At 40.1% G+C, this 21,519-nt stretch overlaps 1 protein-coding gene across 1 annotated transcript in view; it reads left to right on the top strand.

Moving 5' to 3' along the window:
• Nucleotides 1-6: 6 nt before the first annotated feature.
• KCNK10 (potassium two pore domain channel subfamily K member 10) overlaps nt 7-21,519 on the top strand; it is a 65,420-nt gene continuing 43,907 nt past the window's right edge. The window contains exon 1 of the mRNA XM_008629693.2: nt 7-432. Within this exon, the coding sequence (XP_008627915.1) occupies nt 381-432 (52 nt within the window). The 5' untranslated portion in view covers nt 7-380. The remainder of the gene's footprint in view (nt 433-21,519) is intronic.

The following is a 21,519-nucleotide window of genomic DNA, read 5'->3' as shown; positions in this document are numbered from 1 at the left end:
CCCGCCACTCTGACATCTGCAGGTGGACGGGGCGAGACAGCTGTAGGATCCTCCCCAGGAGCCAGCAGCACCCTGGACCCGCTGCCTATCTCAATCTGCTCCGTTCCCGCTCCTCCAGATTCTCTCCAGTCCTCAGTCGATCCCTTATACCCCTCTCTGTGCTGGGGTGCCTACAAACCCCTCCACTCCACTCCCCTGCCCGCCCCTCCCCACCTTCTTCGATTTATTTGTGTATTTCTTTCCTTGGCAACCACCAGTTCCCCTCTGTCAAACAGCGCAGGCTCCCTATAATTTGAAATTAATTTATTTGACTGCAGCATCGAGACAGGAAGGCTGCAAATTTATTTAATTCTTTTTACTCCCTTTGCAAAAAGGAAGCGATGAAATTTCCAATTGAGACTCCAAGAAAACAGGTGAACTGGGATCCTCAAGGTTGGTGATTCTCTATTACTCTCATTGCTATCGTAATTACAATTATTATAATTCCTTCTGTTGATTGACTCGTAGGAGACTATGCGACTCCAAATGGGAGGAGGCGTTGGATGTTTGTCTGCTTTCCATGTGCACTGCTCAGTCTTTCTTGCTCAATCCTATAGGAATGCATTAGAAAATGCTACTAGATATGGGGTTGGGTGGCTGCATGGCTAAAACCTCTTCTAGGTCTAAGTTTTACAGTTTTATATTTGATATCTCTCTTGCCTCCCCCCCCTCCCTTTTTCTTGAGTATTTTCATGGCAAACTTGGCTGGGATGGCAGTGATCTCTGGCTCAGAGCATTGTTTGTTTTATCAGTGTTTCCTTTGTTGTTTCTAGTGATCATTGTCTCTGCTAAATGGGTGGTACAGGAGTGGACACAGATGTGACTGCTTGTTCAGGGCTCCTGCAAGGCACATGTTTGTTGGCAGGAGCAGAATGCCGCTGCAATATAACCTTTAGTGTGGACAGACCTTTATTGTGGATGGCATAAAATGACACAATAAATAAGGGAGCCCAAAGGGACCTTTACACTCTTTATTCTGTCCTGTTAACAACTGATCAGCCCAAGTGGATAGTTTGATGAACTATATAGGTATGTTTGGGTCAATCTTAGGGAATGTGTTTGTGTGGTGGTGGAAGGAAATTTACGCCAGTGCAGTGGTTTTCAAAAAGATGATCCAAGTAGTATGTAAAAATAAACCATAGTCAAATACTCTGCCTGACATGGGGAGGAGGTTCATCTGCATCCTACAGGAGTGACTGAAAAAACCCCATTGGTAATTTGTATACTGGTGTGTCATATTTCTGTGCATTGCTACAGGAGCAGAACAACTTGAAGCCATTGCTCAGGTTTGCAGCAGAACTGCTGGCAGCCAGTTGCTGTGCAGCAGTGCTTGCAGAAAGTATGAAGTGATAGCATGGGCTTTGATTATTCCTCTTTATTCCACAGGTTTGGTTTTAGTGGTCAATCTGCCTGTCATCATCCATGCCCTCACATTTACAAAATGAAAGATTAGAAACAATTTCTCATGGTATAGAAGGAATACAGCAGAACAATTTGCTGTATACACAATTCAGCTTTAGTGTAAGCCTTAGTACATTTTTAATTAGGTGAAGGCTGAAACCGACACATCAGCCTCCTCCACCCTCATCTTCCCAATGAACACATGGATAGTAGTGCTAACAGAAATTTGGTTATTTAAATAACAGTATCTTCCTTAGATTAGGGTCAAAATTCTTTGTGGTGAAAACTTGCTCTACCCAGCTGCTTTTCTAAATGTGTGTTCGCTGCAGCTTAATTTAAATCTATTTTATGAATTGCAAAATGTCTTTTAATGCAAAAAGCTCTTTCCTTCTTTCCTCTGACAAGGCATACAGAGGATGTACGGATGACACTCTGTGTGCAGCTCCTTTGCTTGGCAGTCAGCTTTAAAGCATATGGATCCAACAGGTGGTTGGCCAAAATTTATTGATGTGACAAAACCGTAGACTACTGTAGCAGTTAAAAGACCTCAAACCCAGCAGGTTTCCTCTCCACCAAGCTGAATGCTTGCCAAAAACTTCAGAATCCTACCAGTTATTTCCCCTCAGTGTATTTGTTAGGCAGGCAGAGATGATACTGGTGTGTAGCCAAGGAGGAAGCAAAAAATTTTATTTTATAATTTTCCAAGAGACTGAGAAAATAGATAAAATTTGGTGGGAAAAAAAAGAAGGCAATTTGGCAAGGAAAAGCTGTCTAAGCCCCAATCCTTTAACCAATAGAGAAACAGTGCAGTGACATTGTACTCACATAGTCCCACTGAAGAATTGTGTGTGTGTAGAAGGCAGATCAGAGTTCTATTATTTTTGAAACAAAAATATATTTATGTAGATATAAATGTTAGCAATGATCTATGTGAAATAACTAAAAGCTCTAAAATGAATTTGATGTACAATCACATTTCTTCTCTGCACGTACGTGTGAAGAATTATGTCATGTTTTGCATCCTATGTGGTATCTCTGGAGTTAAGAGCTGAAGTAGCTTTTCTCAGATAAAAAGATCAACATGTAGAAAGTTTCTGGTGGAGTGATGCGAAGAGTCCCAAGTATTAGAAACACAGCTTATGTCCAGTTAGTATTCACACTCTAATACCAGACTCATTTCAAAGTGTATTTTGTGGTTATGCCTGTTCTGGTTGTCAGCCAGAGAACATGCAGTTTCCCTAGTTTTGTCTGGTAGGAATTCTGATAACTTGTGCTAACAGTAGTTGGAATAGATCAACTGATGCTCCTGGCAAGCAAGCTAACAGCCCAAGGACATAAGTGAGAGCTATGGTATCTCAAAGACTGCTTGGACTTGATTATTCCAGGCAATATTTTCTAGAAATTATACCCATTTCTAAAGGCTGGGACCCTTTTTGTGGAGATATGGCTGGCTTTTAATTGATAATGTTGCTGGTTTGATCCCAGGTCAGAATGATAGTCATTGAAATAAATTAATGCTCAACTCCATAATGCTGACTAAACTATAAATATTTATGTAGATAAATAGATTAGAGACTGCTGGCACAGAACTGGTTTTCTCAGGTCACATCAGCAAAGATCAATATACCATAGAAAGACTTTGTGGAGAGAAGAGGTTTAAAAGAGTGGAACTGACATGAAGGATGGTCTGACAGACAGCTAATGGGGGACTGATTTCTTAGCCATTAAACTGGTTCAAGCAGGGCTTGGAGACTGAGCTGTGATTTTAGCATGTTGTGTGTAATCTTCATGTGTCTTGGGCATAAAGTATATCTCTGTGCTACATGTAAATGCTGAGTGTGTTTTCTAGATAAACCAAATATTTCATAAATCTGGAAGTGTATAGGCTCCAGATTCCTATGGTGAAATTCCCATACTATCCCAGGCAATCAAACTATATTAACCCCTTAACAGATTAAACTCGATCACAAAAGTCATTGGGTCTTGGCCCTAACAATCCAATGTGAAATATGCCCTAGAATTTGATATATATTGATTAAAATCCATACAATTTATATACAGTGAATGAATAGGGTAAGAAATGACTAAAAAACCCCAAGCAAGAATCTTTCAGGGAGCACTGGACACGTTGAGTAGGGGTACAGGATGTCTTAGTACCTGGCCTTATATTTTAAAAAACAAGATTGCTATTTTGTGTTACTGGTGGAATCAGTATGTGTATACTCCATCAGAAAATATTTGATCTGCTGCCTATCTCTGATTGTCACTTCTCACATTTGGTGCAATTCAGGTAAAGCAGTAATAACTGAAATTAGTGAATGACCAGATTTCTAGTTTCATACCTCATACAACCTCTCATCTATACTTTCCAGAATATAAGATTGGATTTTTAGCAGCATATGAAGACATTAATTCTCATAATTGTTGTTCATATCTTTCCTTTCTTGCAGCCCTCCTGCTGTTTGTTACACCCACCTGTTGTCTGTGCTTGAATTAGCTCATAATGTCTTTGCACATATATTTTTATATAGTATGTAAAACAGAGTGTGTCCCTTATCCTGTCTGAGACATCTGGATGTTACGGCAATATCAACTTTTTTCCTCAAAATTATCTGCTTAAAATTTATATTTCTTTGTAGAAAAAAAAAAGATGAGACAGTTTCAAATATGCTTAGAAATTATCCCCAAGTGTGACTGTCTTTTAGGGTAAGGGTGAGATGTCTGTTCAAGGGAATGATGTATGTCTTAGTGATGCTCTTAGCAGGGAGCAAATGGAATTCAATCTTGTTTGTTCCTTTGTGCCTGCAGTTTCTGCTGTCATTGCAGTGATATGGATTGTCAGAGCCTTTTGGATATCCAGGTCAATGTTTACCTCAACACTGTTGTTTTGGAACTGAAGTTTTCATTCAAGTTCCTGCATCCTTTCACAAATGCACTGTTTGGAGTTTGAAACTCTAAAATTGTGTATTTTTTACCTTCCCTACATTTAATGTGGGAGTTAATGTTTTGTGGGGAATTCAAACTGTGGTTGAGAGTTTGGAGTTCCTCTTCAAATTTTGCTACTGACTTACTGTTTAACCTTCAAGAAGCCACTTACCCTTTCTTGTCCTCCCTTTTTCCTAGACTGCAAAACAGGCATATTAATACTTCCCTAATGCACAAGGGTGTTGTGAAGTATAATTAACTTGTTTAGAGCAATCAAAAATCTGCTATGGAAAGAAGAGCATATGCATTGCAATTAAATGCTAAAACAATTAGGAGGGAGCAAAACAGCCTATCATCATGCACAGATCACATCAATTAAGAAATAAGGTTGTCTCTGCACTTTACAACTAGAGGAAGCTAGTATCACTTACGCTTTCATTGAACATTCAGTTGAGTTTTGCATTAGAAGTATCTAAACACCTTTGATATTCCCCAGCTTCTGCTTCAGAGAGGCTCAAGTCTTCCCTAGGTCCTTTGTCACTTGCCGTGGATTTCCTCACTTCACCTGAGACACCTCAAGCAGCATTGGACACCTGTGTGTGGGACAATGAGCTGAGTCTCAAATGCCTTCATGGAGGTATCAGGATTGGACCATCCCTTGATGACTGAAAAATCTTCAACATCAGCGCTCAGTACAAATTAAACTGACGTTGCTGGTGAAGTGTTACAAATGGCTGCAGTACCTGCTTTTTCTGTTCTTTTGTTCAAAGAGATCAATGCAGACGGTGAACTTGGTTAGAAAGGCATAGATGAGTAGAATAAAGGTGTTAATTTCTGTCCTCTTGTTTTCAAGAATATTTATGAAAAGGAGAAGAATGGAACTGTGAGTTAGACAATGTGTTTCTGCACTAGTAAGTCATTTGTTATTAGCTCAATAGAGGAAGACTGTTCTGGGATGCTGTAAGATGTGAAAAAGTAGCTCTGATCCCTGCAAATGACCCATGGTCAGAGACTACTGACCCTGTGCTAATTGTGTCACAAAGTTATTGGCTACTTACCCACCCATCTGGGACTCTGCTGTGCCTAGTACGCATGGGTTGTAGGACACTGCAGAGAGTTTATTTAGAAGAGATATTTGAAGGAGGATATAAATTGGACAAACAGGAGGACACTCCTGGAAGTGCATGGTGTAGGCACAATAGTGCCAAATACAATAAGGTGGAAAATTTGAAGAGTTTGGAAAACAAATAGAAGAGAATAAAAAAAATCAGAACTTTACTAAAGGCTTTGTGGAGCCTGCAGGGAAGACAGATGGGTACTGTGGGCACCAGTATAGGAACAGATAGAAAGATAAAATTGAATTAGGCAGAGAGAAGGAAAGACAGCAGAGAGCTATTAGTTTTGTCATTGTTGTCTTTAGGATGCCCTGGTAATGGTAAAACTAAGGATTCAGAAAAGTGAAATTAGTAGTAGGAAAGTGGCAGAGCAAAAGACTTGACAGCAGCTCTCTTAGAGTAGTGGAGAAAGACTGAACTCTAGTCAAGGTAAGAAAGACAGAGGGTAGGGTATCATTAAGATGTCATCTGTACTGTGAGGAAAAGGGAATGAAAAAATCAGAGGCAATAGGAAGCTGTGAGACTAAGATAGGAAGAGCAATAGAATTGTCAGCAGTGAGAGAGGTTAGGACAGGATTATGATTTCTGTGAAAAATACCAATGCTCTTTTTTTTGCCAAGTGTGTACGAGAGTAATCTGTTAATGGCTTTTGGACAGAAAAGTCTCTTGGGCAGCTCTTGGAAAAGCTGATGCTACCTGAGGTGATGAAGTTTGCTCTTGGGATAAAGATATATGATACCAGTTATAATTGGGCGGGTTTTGGTTCAGCTTTTGGCATTTATGTGGATTTATGTAGCTAGTGTGTGGACTATATCAACTTCAGGCAGAAGAGTGCATATAGATAGCAATACAGTTTAATTCTTATCCTCTTGATTTAATCCAGAGCTAGGACTTTTACCACTCACTTCAGTGTCAGCAACATGCAATTCTTCATTTTAAAAGTACTGTGTTGCTGCTGCAGGCTTTACTGTATTAAGAGCAAGAGAGTACCTGAAATCACTGGGAAAACAGAGGCCCTAGATTTTGTGCTCTAAATAGGGTGAGCACCTAGAGTGAAATGGGAAGGGAAAAATGAGGAGGTCGATATAAGGAAGGGGCAAGCAACTAGTATTCAACAGGTAGAGTATTACAGAACTCAGTGTGATGCAAGTGCCTAACCTTTATTTTATGGTAATCTCAGTGTAATAGTATAGGCCAAAGCAGAAAATATGAATGCTGAACAGTTGTCTATTTTTTTATATAGAAGTTCTATGTAAAAGAAGTGACATTCAGCAAAAGGCTAAATAATACCTTTTTAAATACCTTTTTCATAGGAATATCTCTGGTCTTTGTTTTCTGTAAGAAATTAAAAACATCCTGGGGCCTGGCCTTTCTCAAACAGAGGCTGCCTATATCCCAGTTCCTGAGACATTGGTTATACTTCTGTTGTTTGTCTATAATGTAATGGGGAACGTGCTCTAAGATGAACCTCTTGACTTTCATAAATGATGTGCCATGCAGTTCTCGCTGGTTACCCCAATGAGATAGAACAACAGGTGAGAACAGCATGTATTCTATAGCCTTGTACTTCAGGGTAGTAGTTCATAGACCACTATTATTCTCCAAACATACTTTCTTGTCTGCTTTTCTCACAATCAAATATCGACTCAGATTATTCAAACAAAATTATACTTTAAAATTGAACTATGAATCTCTTACCATGTTAATGTGTCACAGAATTTAGGGTCTGTTTCCTTGGTTTGGGAATCCTGAAATCAAGAATTCAGGTTTCATCTTTTTCTTTAATTCCTAATACAATTCTTAAGCTATTACAAATCTTACTATTGGCAAAATGTCTCAGGTACATGTGTATTATGTGTTATCCAGTTGTCCTAAAGTATGAGCATAGGAGAACATTGGTGCAATTTTGAGGTTAGGGTAGAAATTTCAATGTGGGTGTATCATGGTGTTGGAAGTTAAAATGAAAGCTAGTAGGGTGATAGAATCTGTTATTAAAATTGTATAAGGGAATAAAAAGGTGGAAGTGAATACACAAGCCTGGCTTAATTTTATTTTTATGTTTTTAAATGGAAAGGAAACATCCTGCTGGAAGCTGGAGTTGTGACAAGAGGCGTGAGATATATATGAAAGGGCTTGAAACTTGAAACTCTGGAGTCCTGAATAGGAGTAGTAATCAGTTGCAAAGCCTGGGTGTGGTTCAGTTTTTTCTTTTAAATCCAGACATACTTAGGTCTAGCATTTTCTGTGAGTTTGCTATTTCAAATTTAAGAAAGCATGTGAAAAGAAATAAAGACCTAACAAAGAGAGACAAGATAAGTTGCTTCAGGAAATATGGATTACAAAAGAGTGGGTCAGATCTGCTGACAGAAGTGCAGAAAATGCAGAATGAACAGAGTGTACCTGTGGTAAAGCTGAAAATGCTGTGAAAAGAAAATAAATGTGTGGACATAAAGATGAGTTTGGCTGCCTTTGCCTAGAATTCACTGTTTTCAAGCACATGATGTTCTTTCTGCCTTTTAGAAGTAAGCATGTATCATAGTTAATATTTTAAAAATCCCTGAAATATCTCTGTGTTCTCTATTTGTTCCTCAGGCATGTATCAAGGTCTTCCTCTGCGAGCAAAACTAAATCACGTTATAAATAATCTCATGGACATATTACAAAATATTTTTATCTCATGAATTAAGTATCTGTCCTAGATGATGATCTGTTTATTTGACTAGTCTTTCATTGGAGAAAGATGCTTAATGTTTCTTCCATTTGTTCCTCTATTCTGTCCCCAAATGGATGCATTTAATAGATCTTTAAATTGCTTCAGTTCTTTTCCTGGTAATCTGTGCATTATGCATGACTGTGTGACACTTACTTTGCTGAAGACAATAGACTGTTTTGCTAGCAGGGAATAACAAAAGACAACACCCTAAAAAATCTTAGAAAGCAGTACGAGTTATTATGGTATCACTGTCCTACAGGATCATCAGAGTGCTTTAAGCATCAGGCTTTGGGTACCTAGGTTTGTTAGAGCCATATGTTCATATCTCAGCAGGACTGACTCATCTTTTCTTCCCTAGGAAGAAAAAGCAACATGCCACTGACTTTACTGGATGAGGATTTTGGATTTTGGCACCTTAAACTTGTGCCACTGAGTTTTTGAAGATTCAGTGATATGTTGTTGAAGGGTGTTTGGATTATTTCTTACTTGATACTCTAATATAATAATATTAGCATGATTTGAAACCAGAAAATACATCCTGACAGCTTGTCCAGGGCTTTTAACCTCTCAAATTTCAGCTTTTCATCTTAGAGAAACAAAAGACAGTCACTAGCTATTGTGTGTGAAAAACCTAATTGATGAAAGAATTATGAAGGAAATGGTACTGCAGAAGCTCCCAGCTGAAATGCAGGAAGCAGCTCTCACATCTCAAAGGTGTTCTTCTAGGTTAACCCAGATCTATCACTGATTACTTAAATGTTAACACTGCTAAGTTTGGATTACACAAGAAAGCACTGGGCAGAGAGGCCTTGAGTAGCGGCAGTCATGACAACTCCAGAAGCAACTCCAGAGTCACCTCTTCATGATGCTACAGCCTAATTTGTCTTCACAGGTAACAGAGTCTGTTTATTGGGTTACAGTGATATATGACATGTAGCTTTTGTGACCTGAATTTCTCATTGCTACCAGACATTTTTTGTTGATTCAGTCTTCTAAAATTAGGCATCTGCTGACATTTAAGGGGCTTTAAGGTAGCTGAGATATTTGTATAGGCCTGGTATATATAATAATGGACCTAAGGGAGACTTCTACCCTTCTGGAGCAACAGCTTAAGGCCAATTAGGATATCCTATAACCTCTCACTTGGTAGTGTATGATATGGATGGGCAACTGAATTACACCATTTGAGTGTGACTTAGTTGGAGAATAAAACAGCTAAATATAAGTAGGTATCTGAAATTCTAAGGTATACTAAGTTTCTAAGGACCTGCTTTGGTTAAGGAAGATATACCCAAGTATGGTTTATGGAGCCAGGAGAATTGTCAGTAAACATCTGGTTTAGGGTCAGCAGAATCGTTCTTTAGGCTGCACTGAACAATTTGACCACCTGTATTGACAGATTAATGGGTTGTATTCCAAATTGCAGGAAAGGAAAGAAATGAGACAAGGGTTGTTTCTCCTGAATTACACACTGAAAGTGTAAAAGAAAAATATTTATATTAGAAAGAATTTAGAGTAAGAGAATATAAAAATGCCTATGCTGTATAAATGCATTTCAAACAGCAACTTTCTTGTCCTTGTGAAAGATCTTTTCTGCACAGATTAATTTTTTTTCTACCTATCGTATATGTATTATTCATCCTGTTCCAGAATAGGTTTTTAAAGTATTGGAAAGCTTTCACTCACTTTAACTAAGACTATTAATGTGTATAAGAACTTAAGACCATGAAATAGATTGGATCCTCAGGTTATGCAAATAGTCCAGCTTCAGTGAACTAAAAACAGCCCAAGAAATGTGCTTCTTATGATTTCTGACCATTATCACATGGAAAGATCCACTTTTATTGCTGTTGCACAGAAAATTTGAGAAATTATCACTTAATTGAAATGGTAGATCGTTAATGAGATTTGCTTGAATTCAAAGTATTTTTCTATAGATCCTAATCAGTAGTCAGACTGGGGGAGACACCACAGCCTGATGTCCAGTCTTTATTAAAGTCAGTGGGGCTGCTAAAGTCCCCTTCTCATGACTGAGGTGATCAAGAAATTCCATCACTCCAGCGTAAGGCTGTACCTCTGTCAGACAGCCAGCATCAATCACATTTCAAATGTAAGTTAGATAGCTTCCTTCTAGGAGGGCCGGCATGAATCTTTGCTTTGTTGTCTCTTCCACATTGTTTTACTGCTAGGTTTCTTTCAGTAAGAATGTCCTTCCCTTTGTACACAGGCCTTCTTATGCTAAATTCCAAGACTTAGGTTTCCTTGACTATTTGGTCTGGCCATGAGACCACTGGCTGAATTTCTTTTCTGAATCTGTGGGATAGGATATTTGGAAGATCCCAGCAAAACCCCTGAACCTGCATCATCCTGTGGGTAATTTGAAGGGGAACACACTGAAAACTTGTGGTGGGAGATTCAGACTCTTCCTAAATGTTGCTGGAAACCTGGGACACTTCCTGTTGCGGAAAACTAGACAACTTGTTTCATCCAGAGCACATGATGCAATGAAAAATTTTGGTTTAGTCTGTAAAAGAAGATCATGGATAAATAGCAGCATCACTGTTCAACCTGTCTGGTGTTCACCGAAGGGTGAAATCCACAGAGAACCAGAGAGCAGCTGTTTATTCCTTGGTGCTTGTACCATACTGACAAAAAAATCCGTTTTTCTGTATGTCACCTAATGAGAAAAAACAATGATATGGTCATTTCTTCTGACAGCAACTCTTTTTCATAAAGTCATCTCTACACCTCAAGATCTTGAGCCAAAAGCACTTGCTTCCTATTTGGCAGAGCAGAGACCTGCATGAGCTAGAACTCTCAATTTTAGCAGGAACAAGAATTACCAATCTATTGCTAGGGAAACAAGTTTTAGCATGATCTATTGGTTTTAGTCTTATTTCAGGAAGAGAAAGGTGAGAATTTTTCATGGGTTTCTCTGTATTCAGTTTCTCTATAAATAGCCTCATAAAGCTGATGATAGCACTGCTGCCAATGAGTGTGTTGGAACAAACACAGTCACCAATCTTGAAGCAGGAGGGTTCCATATTTGGGACTTGCCCCTGTCAATCACTTCTAATCTCCCCTCAGTATGCTTCCTGCTCCTCACTGTAATGCTCTTCTGCTCTATTTTTTATTCTCCCAATACCTGAAGTTCATTGATGAGCCCTGTCACACATGAACATGGGCTCAGGTATCGGAGGCAATGGGAAGGGTAGTGCCGAGAAGAGGAACTGAACAGGGAGTTATGGGTGTGCTACCTCCCACGCTGCCAGCACGGTTGGAGAGAAGTGAGGGACAAGAGCAGATGGATGGATTTGGAGGAGGGCAGGGTGGAAGAGAGGTCAGGAGAGAGAGAAGGCAAAGCAAGGGGAACAAAATTCAAACTGCCCTCCAGCAGTGAGTGTACAATCTCACTCCAGCACAAGACAAACCTCTATCAAGTGTTCGCCTGGACTTGGCAGCTCTGTAAGTAGTGCTACAAATGGTGTCAGCAGCCGTGCATCTTCGTGCTAATGCCAGTGCTAGCTAGGAACCCCCCTGAGTACTGCTGTCCTGAAGCCAAACTAGAAAAAAACTCTGATGCTTTCAGCTATTCCTGGAGTTCATGTCCTGCCTTAGCACATCCATTCTATTGACCAGTGAGCTGTCACGTATGCATTAGAATAGCGCAGTGCCTGGGAGAGGGAGGAGGGAGGGGAAAGTATCCCAGCATCCCATGATTGTGACTTTTGCAGGGAATTTTTTTAATGTCAGTGGGTAAGTCCTGGCAGATACCTGCTCAAGCCAGCCTCGGGCTTCCTGTTGTTTCCCTGACATTTGCATAGCCTCAGGAGCAGGATCTCTAAGGCTGTGTTTGCAAGAAAGTAACTCTTGGGCAGTCCATTTTAAGTTCACGGGCACGCTCAGACTGCAGTTCTGACTGAGGAAAGCCTGGGTCAGAATATGGAAGTTCTTGTAAATAATCATCCAGAGCAGCTTACATGTGATTATCATATTTTTCCTTTATAACCAACAAAAGAAAGGAATCTTATTTATGGCTGTCTATTAATCTTGTAACAGATAGACCAGCATTCTGTAATGTACAGTGGAAAAGAGCATGTCCCCTAAAAGAACTTGAAAATTTGCTAATACATTGATGACAAATCGTTGTACCTTCTTGATGTGCGTGTGACAAAGAGCTTGTTTAATCAATTTTTGAAATTACTTTTGAATTTAATTAATTTGCTAAGTTCTCTATGGTGGTGTTTCCATGAGAGAAAGTGTGAACACGTACAGTATTGTTTCTCTGCAGTGTCACAGGGGTTTATCTATTATTTGTGAAACGCTATGAGATTTGGCACAACTGATACAAAAAGGAATGGTGAGGTGTGATTGCCTATCTTACACTGATGGGGAGGAAAAGGATTTCAAGAGCATTTTCCTGCTGGGGCTTGAGACTAGAATGTCAAGATGAATTTTCTTTTTTTCTTTAATATACCTTTAACATTTCATTATTTTTTTACAGATCCTAGGTGTTGAATACAACAACATTAGGCATTTTTCTCTGTTACCCTTCACTGGTAGCTTTTCTTCTTGGATTCACAGGGGTATGCAGGACATGGATAACACTGACAATTTCTGGCAGATGATTTTATGACCTGTTCTTAGATACTTCCAATAAAGGACATTTCAATATATTGATGGCTGTTCCCATGCTTAGTTCTCCTTGTAGGTAGACTTTTCCCTAATATATATTCCCCTACTTCCTTGGTACAGCTTAATCGGTTATTTCTTGCACTGTTCTTAAGAGATCTAGGAAAGAATTCATCACCCTCTTTAGTTACTCAGTGTCTTATTTTCATTTATGAGATTAAACTTTACCTTTTTACATATAATCTAAACAGCATTTTAATTTATATTAAGAAAATACTTTGGAAAGCTGCAATGGAAATTGATGTGGGACGTTGAAAAGATGACTGCGTTGACTATTAATAAGGACACATACAAAAACTAATTTAGGAACAAACTTATTGATGTAGTGAGATTTTCTGGGGTTTTTATGGTTAAGGGCGCTTAGATTTAGCCCTTCAGACTTTATATTTTCCTAGGCTTCCATTGTCAGTTTCCCCTTTCCCTGCTTTGAAAGCTCCTGTGAGATGCTTGAACTGCCATTCTTCTGTGTTTTAAAACATTTACAATCAGAAATGGTGCTGTCTTTCAGAAATAAGTATGAAAATGGTATTCAGACCCTAATGTCTCACTACACTTTCTTGACTAAAATTAAATTAGCTGAGACATATATTTTTCTATCTCTTTAGGGACACTAGGTTCAGAATTGCTAAATTGTAGAATAGCAGAGAGTTTTACAAAAGCCTCACAAAGCAGAGGGACATAGCATAGCTCAGGGGAATGATAATTGCATAGACTTTTTAATCTTTTACATACTTGTTAAACTGATTACAACTAGATTAAGAAATAATCCAACCTGTCAGGTTTACCCAGCACCCAATTTCAAGTCATTTAGCAAATACAAGAAGATTGGGATTTTCTTATACTTTTTTAGAATTGTCAGAGACATCACATTGAATTGCTACTTCATTGGCTACATATGCATGCACTTCCTGCCAGCATGAAATATTTAATCAATTTGATATTTAGCTTTATGTGAAAATGTATGCTGCTGGCATCCATTTTTCTTAAATGTGTGTAGAAAGTAAGTGAAATAAAATGCTTATGTTTGAGAAGGGAAAATTAGAATGAAAGGTGATAAAAAGTGAAAAAATCAAATCCACTCAAGAAGACAAATTAATGTTTGTGTTCCAGATTGACCCAGTTCAAGTAGAGAGTGACAAAAAAATGCATTATTGTTGGAAGGATGTTTGCTGCCCTGGTAGCTAACTCCTGTTCACCATTGTAGTTTAAATCCTGATTTATACATTGATATACTTAGCGCATGGACTGATGACTTTTTCACCAAATCCATATGCAAGTGACTGGTGAGACTCAGAGGAAAAACAGTGCTGAACAATACACTCTGAGTTGTGTCCTCATCTTTATTGCAAAATCTTTATTGCATCTGTGCAAACTGTCTGTGGTGGGTTCGCCTTGGCTGGCTACCCGATGCCCACCCACCCTCTCTTACTCCTCCCTCCTCAAGAGGAGAGGGGGAAGAAATAAGATTGGAAATGTTTGTGGGTTGAGATAAAGCCAGGGAGATCAGTTAGAGATTGCCATCACAGGCAAACAAGACTTGACTTGGGGAAATTTTATTTGATTTATAGCTAATTAAAATAGATTTGGTTGGCAAGAAATGAAGATGAAGGTTAAAATACTTTCTCCTGCTTTACTTTTTCCTAGCTCAGCTTAGTTGCTTCATTCCTGACTCTTCTTTTTCCTCCCCACCTCACCTGGTGCAGGGGGGATGAGGAATGGGTGTTTTTGGTGGGTCTAGCTCCTCTAGACTGCACCTTTCTCCTTATACTTTTTCCTTGCTCCTGCATCAGTCCATAGCATGGGCTGTGGTCCTTTAGCATAAACCTCCTCCAGCATGGTGTCTCCACAGGTAGCAGTACTTCAGGAAATATCAGCCTGCCCTGGACTAGGATCCTCCACATGCTGCAGTGTGAATATCTGCTCTGGTGTGATCCTCTCAGTGAAGAGAAATTTTCCAAGGAAATACCAACTCCATTATGATCTCTTCCAAAACTCACAGGCTGCAGGAGAGTATCTCCTGCAGCTCCTGGAGCACCTCTTTCTCCTTCACTGACTTTGGTTTTTAGGATTGTTTCTCACACTTTTTCATCATTCTTCAAAGTCTGCACAATATTTTCCCTTTCTAAAGTATGCTTTCACAGAAGTGCTGCCAGTTTCACTGATGGGCTCAGCTGTGTCCTGTGGTGGGTCCACTGGAATCAGCAGTGTGTCCAGAAAGGGGCAGCCCCAGGCCTTCCACAGAGACCACCAGTGTAGCCACCCTGCTCCTATCACCTTGCCACCTAAACGAAATACACTGTCACGTAGACCAGATAGCCAAGTACTTGTTTTCTGTCAGGCACTTGCTGCACAGGTAAATGGGAGCAGCAATACTCTGGTAGTATGGGCAGTAGAAACGGGAGAAGATTCCCATAAGATTTGTTCTTTGGAAAAAACTGTTTCAGATAGGAGTGACATTGTCCTTCAGTCCAAGGTAAAATTCATTCTAATTACTTACTGCATAACTAAGTTCTTGTCTGACACTAAAGAAGCTCTTTGGGAAGAAAGAAGAGGCTTAGGTTCTCCTTAATTCTGATGATTGACAGTGCCACCAGTATCACCACTATATGAAGACTCTGATTATTGGGAAGCTCTTTCTAAAAAGACACCTTAACTCCAACCATACTGATTTCTTAATTTCTACCATGTTCCAATTTAAGATTTTTTTTTTTTGCCTAAAATGTAGTTTTCTAATGAAAAAGAATGAAAGACATTATAAAACAGTGCCTTTTTGTTTTCTCATAACAACTATGTTCCAGATTAATTAAATAGCTGGGGTATTCCAAGAGCTATTAATTAGTATTTTTCAATTATAACTGATGCAGCAGAATTATGTAGATTTTTGTGGAAGCTTACTGAGAATCATTATTTTGAGTACTAGATGGGAATATATGACAAATGGTACAGAAATTGCAGAATCCTTCTGGTACAACATACTTCCCAAAGCTGCTGCCAGGGATGGCAATGGTCAGATATAATTCCCTCTGATACATATTGTTGACATTTCTCTCCCCACCGAGAGAACTCAGTATTATGAACTTTTATTTCACTAACATCACCCTATTATAGGAAGCAAACATGCCTTTATTCCTTAAGCAGTTTTGTAACCTAACATACTCCTCTCTTCTCGCCACCCCACTCAGGGAAAGGGGCAACTAGGAGAAATCAGTGCTACTTTTGTTCTAACAGCACATCCAATCTATTTTGTTTAATGTGTATTGCCCTTTCTGCCTTTACCTGTCTCTCATACTAGATGGAATGCCTTGCTGCTGATGACTGCATTTGCAGCAGACAGCTGAGATGTTGCTGAAGTCAGCAGCCCTAATGCTGCATTAGAGAATCCTCTTCAGGGAAAACAGAGTTAGATTTAACCCAGGGGGTGCTGCTGCAGTGAAAAGCTCTATGCTCTGAGGCACTCTGTGTTTTCCTAACAAACAGTATGTCAAGCTTTGCTTTCATGAACAGTAAATGCAATAGTAATGCTTCTCACTTCAGTGGCAATTCACAGCAAAGTGCCGTACAAACAGTAGGGTGAAATTCCCCTTGTGTGGCAGGCTTGGGATGACTTTCACTGCTCAGTTTGTGTGCCTTGGGGATAGGCAGAAGGACCAGGGCCAAACTGGTGTAAAACATGTCAACACTGATAGCAGTTTTCTTGATCCATGACTGTATGAATCCTGTGGTCCCCAGACAGCAATTCTTATTATTCTTATTCCTCAGTCCAGAACTACCGCCACAGGGATACTAGTGTTCTGCACCATATGTAATCGTAGCCTGCAGGCAGGATTGTTCTCCCATTTCTTGATCACAGCTGTAATGTCACCTGTTAATTAGCCCACATCATGCAAAGATGCTGCACAAACACAAAGGCAAACACAATCATTGTCTACTGGGATTTTTGTTCTAAAAGCCAGACTTTCTAAGTCAGCATCAGATTTTTGAATGCCCAGTTATAAAAATTCAACATTCATTCTGCTGGTTAAATGGATGCTCTCTGCAAAACCTGTTAAAAAGCATAACAGAAAGAGATGAAGAATGGCAGGTGAGGGAGCATGGAATAAAAAGCAAATGAGGTAGTGGAAATGATTTACCATATCCTCAAAACACAAAATGTTGATGGTTTAATGATTTTTTTGGTTACAGAAAAACAGAAACTTGAATGTTTCATTACTTCCACCTGCTTCGTGTTAGACCATCCAATTCCCTTGATTGACAGATCTGTATGCATTTTCTGTTTGTGACATATTTATGAGAAGTTCACATAGATGAAAGCTTAATACACAGATTGCCTCCACTATTTCTCTAACATACATCTTATACTTGCTGTGACTTCCCAGGCAGAGCCCTGCTATCCTAACTCAAGCAGTCCTTATCTGAAAGAACTTGGGGAGTCTGTGGGAAAGATTTGAGACTGGAAGCAAATGCTAGATAACCGCATCCCCCAGGAACTTCTGTCTGGAGATGAGCCACAGCCTTGGAGTGAAAGATTATATGTTATCCATTAGTGGGCTGCTCAGCCTCTCATCCACCAGCACCCCCAAACCCTTCTTGTCAGGGCTGCTCTGAACTGTTCATCGCCAGCCTGTGTTGATACCAGGGGTTGCCCCAACCCAGTTGCAACACTTTGTAATTGGCCTTGTTAAACCTCATGAGATTCTCTTGGAGTCACGTCTTGAGCTTCTTCAGGTCCCTCTGGATGATACCCTGTCCTTCAGGTGTGTCAGCCACACACTCAGTTTGGTGTCATCTGCAAATCTGCTGAGGCTGCACTCAATTCCTTTGTCTATGTCATTAATGAAGATATTAAATAACACAGGTCCTAGTATGAATCCCTGAGGGACACCACTTGTCACTGAGGTCAGTCGGGACTGATCTGTTGACCATTACCCTCTGCATGTGACCCAACCAATTTCTTATCCATTTAACAGTCCGCCAATGGTATCCATCTTTTTCCAGCCTAGATGAGAAGGATGTTGTGTGACAAAGGCTTTACAGAAGTCCAGGTAAATAACATCTGTAGCCTTTCTCTTGTCCACTGGTGGAGTCACCCCATCAGAGAAGGCCACTGGGTTGGTCAGGCAGGACTTGCCCTTGGTGAAACTGTGCTGGCTGTCGCAAATCACTTCTCTGTCCTTTATGTGCCTTATCATAGCTCCTAAGAGGATCTGTTCCATGATCTCCGAACAGAGGTGATGCTGACAGGTCAGTAGTACCCAGTACCTTCCCTTCTACCCTTTTTAAAGATGGGTATAATGTTCCCTTTTTTACAGTCACCTGGGACTTCTTCTGATTGCCATGACTTTCCAAGTACCATGGAGAATAGCTTGGCAACTACATTGGCCAATTCCCTCTGAGCTCTGGGATGGGTCTCATCAGGTCTCATAGACTTACGTACATTCAGGTTTCTCAGGTGGTCATGAACCTGATCCTTAGCACCTAAGAAAAAACTGCACACCTTGCTCTCCCAGTCTCCATCCAGCTGTCCATCCACTTGAGAGGTGTGAAAAGAGAGGCTTTCACTGAAGAATGAGGTAAAAAAATTGTTGAGTACTTCAGCCTTCTCCTCATGTGTTGTTACCAGTTTACCAGTGTTGTTTATCAGGGCGCTAAACCTTGTTTGACCTTCCTTTTCTGGTTAACATACCAGTAGAAGCCCTTCTTGTGATTATTGGCATCCCTTGTGAGGTTCAGTTCTGGCTTTTCCTTGGCCTGCATTACCCCATCCCTTTATTTCTATAGTCTTCCCAGGTTACATGTCCTTGTCTCCACTGTCTATGCATTTTTCTCTTTACTTGTAGTTTGGCCAGCAGTTCCCTACTCAGCCACAGCTATACCAGTCTCTTGCCTTCCTTGTCCAATATCTTGCTCCTGGGGATTGCCATGCTGCCTTCCTGGAGGAACACCCCATTATTCCTTTCAGATATTTTCCTGGTGTTTCCCTGTGGCTTCTGTTAGGAGTCCCTGGCTCATCTCCGTAAGACTGCAGGTGTGGTCCAGGGTGGCTAGCACAGCTCAGAGTCACTGCAAAGAACACTCACTAGCACCCTGTCCCTCTATCTATTTTCATATCTTCTCACATCTTGCCAGGGACAAGCCTGATACTGCCCCTCTACCCCCTCACATCTAGTTCAAAGCCCTGCCAGTGAGCCCCACTAGTTCCTGAGCAAAGACTCTCTACCACCACTGGAAAAGGTGAATCCTGTCAGATACCAGCATGCCTGGTGCTGTGTAGAACCATTCCATTGTCAAAACCCCCAAAATTTTGACAATGACACCAGCTGTGGAGCCATAGACTCAGTTTGTCCATTTCTTCCCATGTTGCCACCTTCAACTGTAACTATAGAGGAGAACATAACCCATACCTCAGCTTCCCTTACCAAACATATGAAGGCCCTGAAGTCCTTTATAATCACCCTCAGACTGTGTGCTGCCATTTCCGCTGCCCCTTATGTGGCACATCGGGAACGGGCAGCAGTCTGAGGGCCGTGCCAGCCTGGGAAGTGTTTTGGTGATGTCTGTGACCCAGTCCCCAGGATGCAGCAGCCCCTGCCGTGGGCTAGGCCTGGCCAGCACACTGGGCCCTCTGCTCCCTGTAGGAGAGAATTGCCTACAACTTTAACCTGTTCAGCTTTACCCCATCATCTCGATGGTGAGTGAGCGTATTGCTTCCTTAATTCTCATCAGTATTAGCAGAAACCTGAGGTATTTAAGCTTCTCACACATCAGTGGGAGCCCTGGCTGTGCTGTTTACCAGTACAAGCACAGGTAATGCGGGGATGTCAGATGTGAACAACTGTACAGATCCTAACATTGCAATTTCACTTGTAACATTAATATCTTCAGTTGCTTCATTTTGAAGCAAACCATCAGGAACTTACCTTTCTTTGCTCTCTGGCATCCTTGTACTGGGATAACGCCTGTTTTGAAACACTGGAGTGTTCCTTTGAGGGTTCCTGTACCTATGAGATTATGGTGCATGCATATGAATGGATATCTATCATTGCTTTCACTGAGGCAGATTAGGTTTTCTTTGATATGATTTAACAAACACATATGGATGAAACTCTGTTTGGGGAAAAGCCTGTTACGACAGCAGCTTGTTTTGAAAAAACATGAACAAATGAAGTAGGGATTGTTCTGCATTTATTGTAAACATGTCCTCTTCTCTTTTGCTCTATGTTTGTCCTAAACTATGGTCTAAACCATCTCTACAAATGCAAGAATTTATGTAGTCCTTTATTTTTTAAAACTGTATACCTCTGCACATTGTTGAATTGCCAATGTAGTCCATCCTTTGATTTTAGTAAAACTACTTGTTAAACTTCTGAAAGTTTATGTAGCACTTATTTTCAGACATGGACTCTTCCAGGGCACTTGTGCTAGAAAAGTAAGCAGTATTTTCTCTTTATGCAGTTGATGAAACCATGGTTTAAAGGCAAATGGCAGCACTTTCGTGAGAGTACAGCTTCACAGAGATAGTGTTCCAATTAGAAATCAGGATTTCTGACTTTCTACCACGTGCTTAAGTCACTAACCCCAGTGTCTTGTTGTAAAGAGTGGGATAGCTCCTAGATGGAGTATCTGCACTGTTCTTCCAATACCTAACTCCTGCTTAAAATCTCTGCAGTATTGACTGCAGTTGTGCCTTGTGCATCAGCTTTGTAAGAAGACCATTTCTGTTATACATCAGTTGCTTAAGTAGCTGCTTTAGGACAGTCTTTCTGTGAATTTATTTATATAATATAAAATACTTTAGGATTAACAGTTCTACATTCACTTAGGGTAGCTATTACTAAAAGCAGAAAATGAAAAACTAGGACAGTTCTTCTCTTCTTTTTAGAGATAAGCAAGCTGAGCACAGTAATACACTAAGTTGTTTAAGTGACAAAATATTTATAAGAATGTTTTATGTTCTCTACCATAGATTTCCCATCTTGTTCTTAGATCAGTACAACGCATTTTCCTTAGAAGACAAAATCAAACAGGCCATGATTTTACTGTAATGCTGTTACTAACACTTTGCCAGAAACATTATTTGAATGAGAAACAACATTTATGCTAGCAGAGAGGAAAAGAAAACCCACAAATTCTTTCTAATGATACCAGCTCTTGACTTCCATCTTCTTGACTTACCATTTGTGGCATATCAAAGGCAGGCATTGCATTCCACTGAGAGGCTTACCTAGCCTACACTGGACTATACTAGTTGTGGTAAGGTGGATACCTGTTTCGAAATATCATAGCATTCTTTCATGTGAGTTCTGCTCTCTTCTTACCATGTGAGCCTTGGATCCTGATGCTGAGTAATCTCAAGTGTGAAAATTCAGCCCTCAGGCTTTCAGATTTTGTGTTGGTTCACAATATACACAGTTGTTATGGGCTCTAACTAATGCAAATTGATTGAATTCCATGGAATCTATGGAACCTATGTTACACTGAGTTACATCAGCTGGGCCACTTCTGTGAGTACTTAAATTTAGTTCAGTAAGATGTTGTGACTCAGGTTTGAGATACTTGCCTATAGAGAAAGGGAAGTTCTAACTGCTTCATACAACTTCAATATTTTATGTTTCTTCTGCATACTTTTCTGATGTT

This window comes from Corvus brachyrhynchos, unplaced genomic scaffold, assembly GCF_000691975.1.
Source record: "Corvus brachyrhynchos isolate BGI_N302 unplaced genomic scaffold, ASM69197v1 scaffold1, whole genome shotgun sequence".
Classification (NCBI taxonomy): domain Eukaryota; kingdom Metazoa; phylum Chordata; class Aves; order Passeriformes; family Corvidae; genus Corvus; species Corvus brachyrhynchos.
The sequence above is the reverse complement of the archived record's forward strand: the minus strand, read 5'-3'. Positions and strand labels throughout refer to the sequence as shown.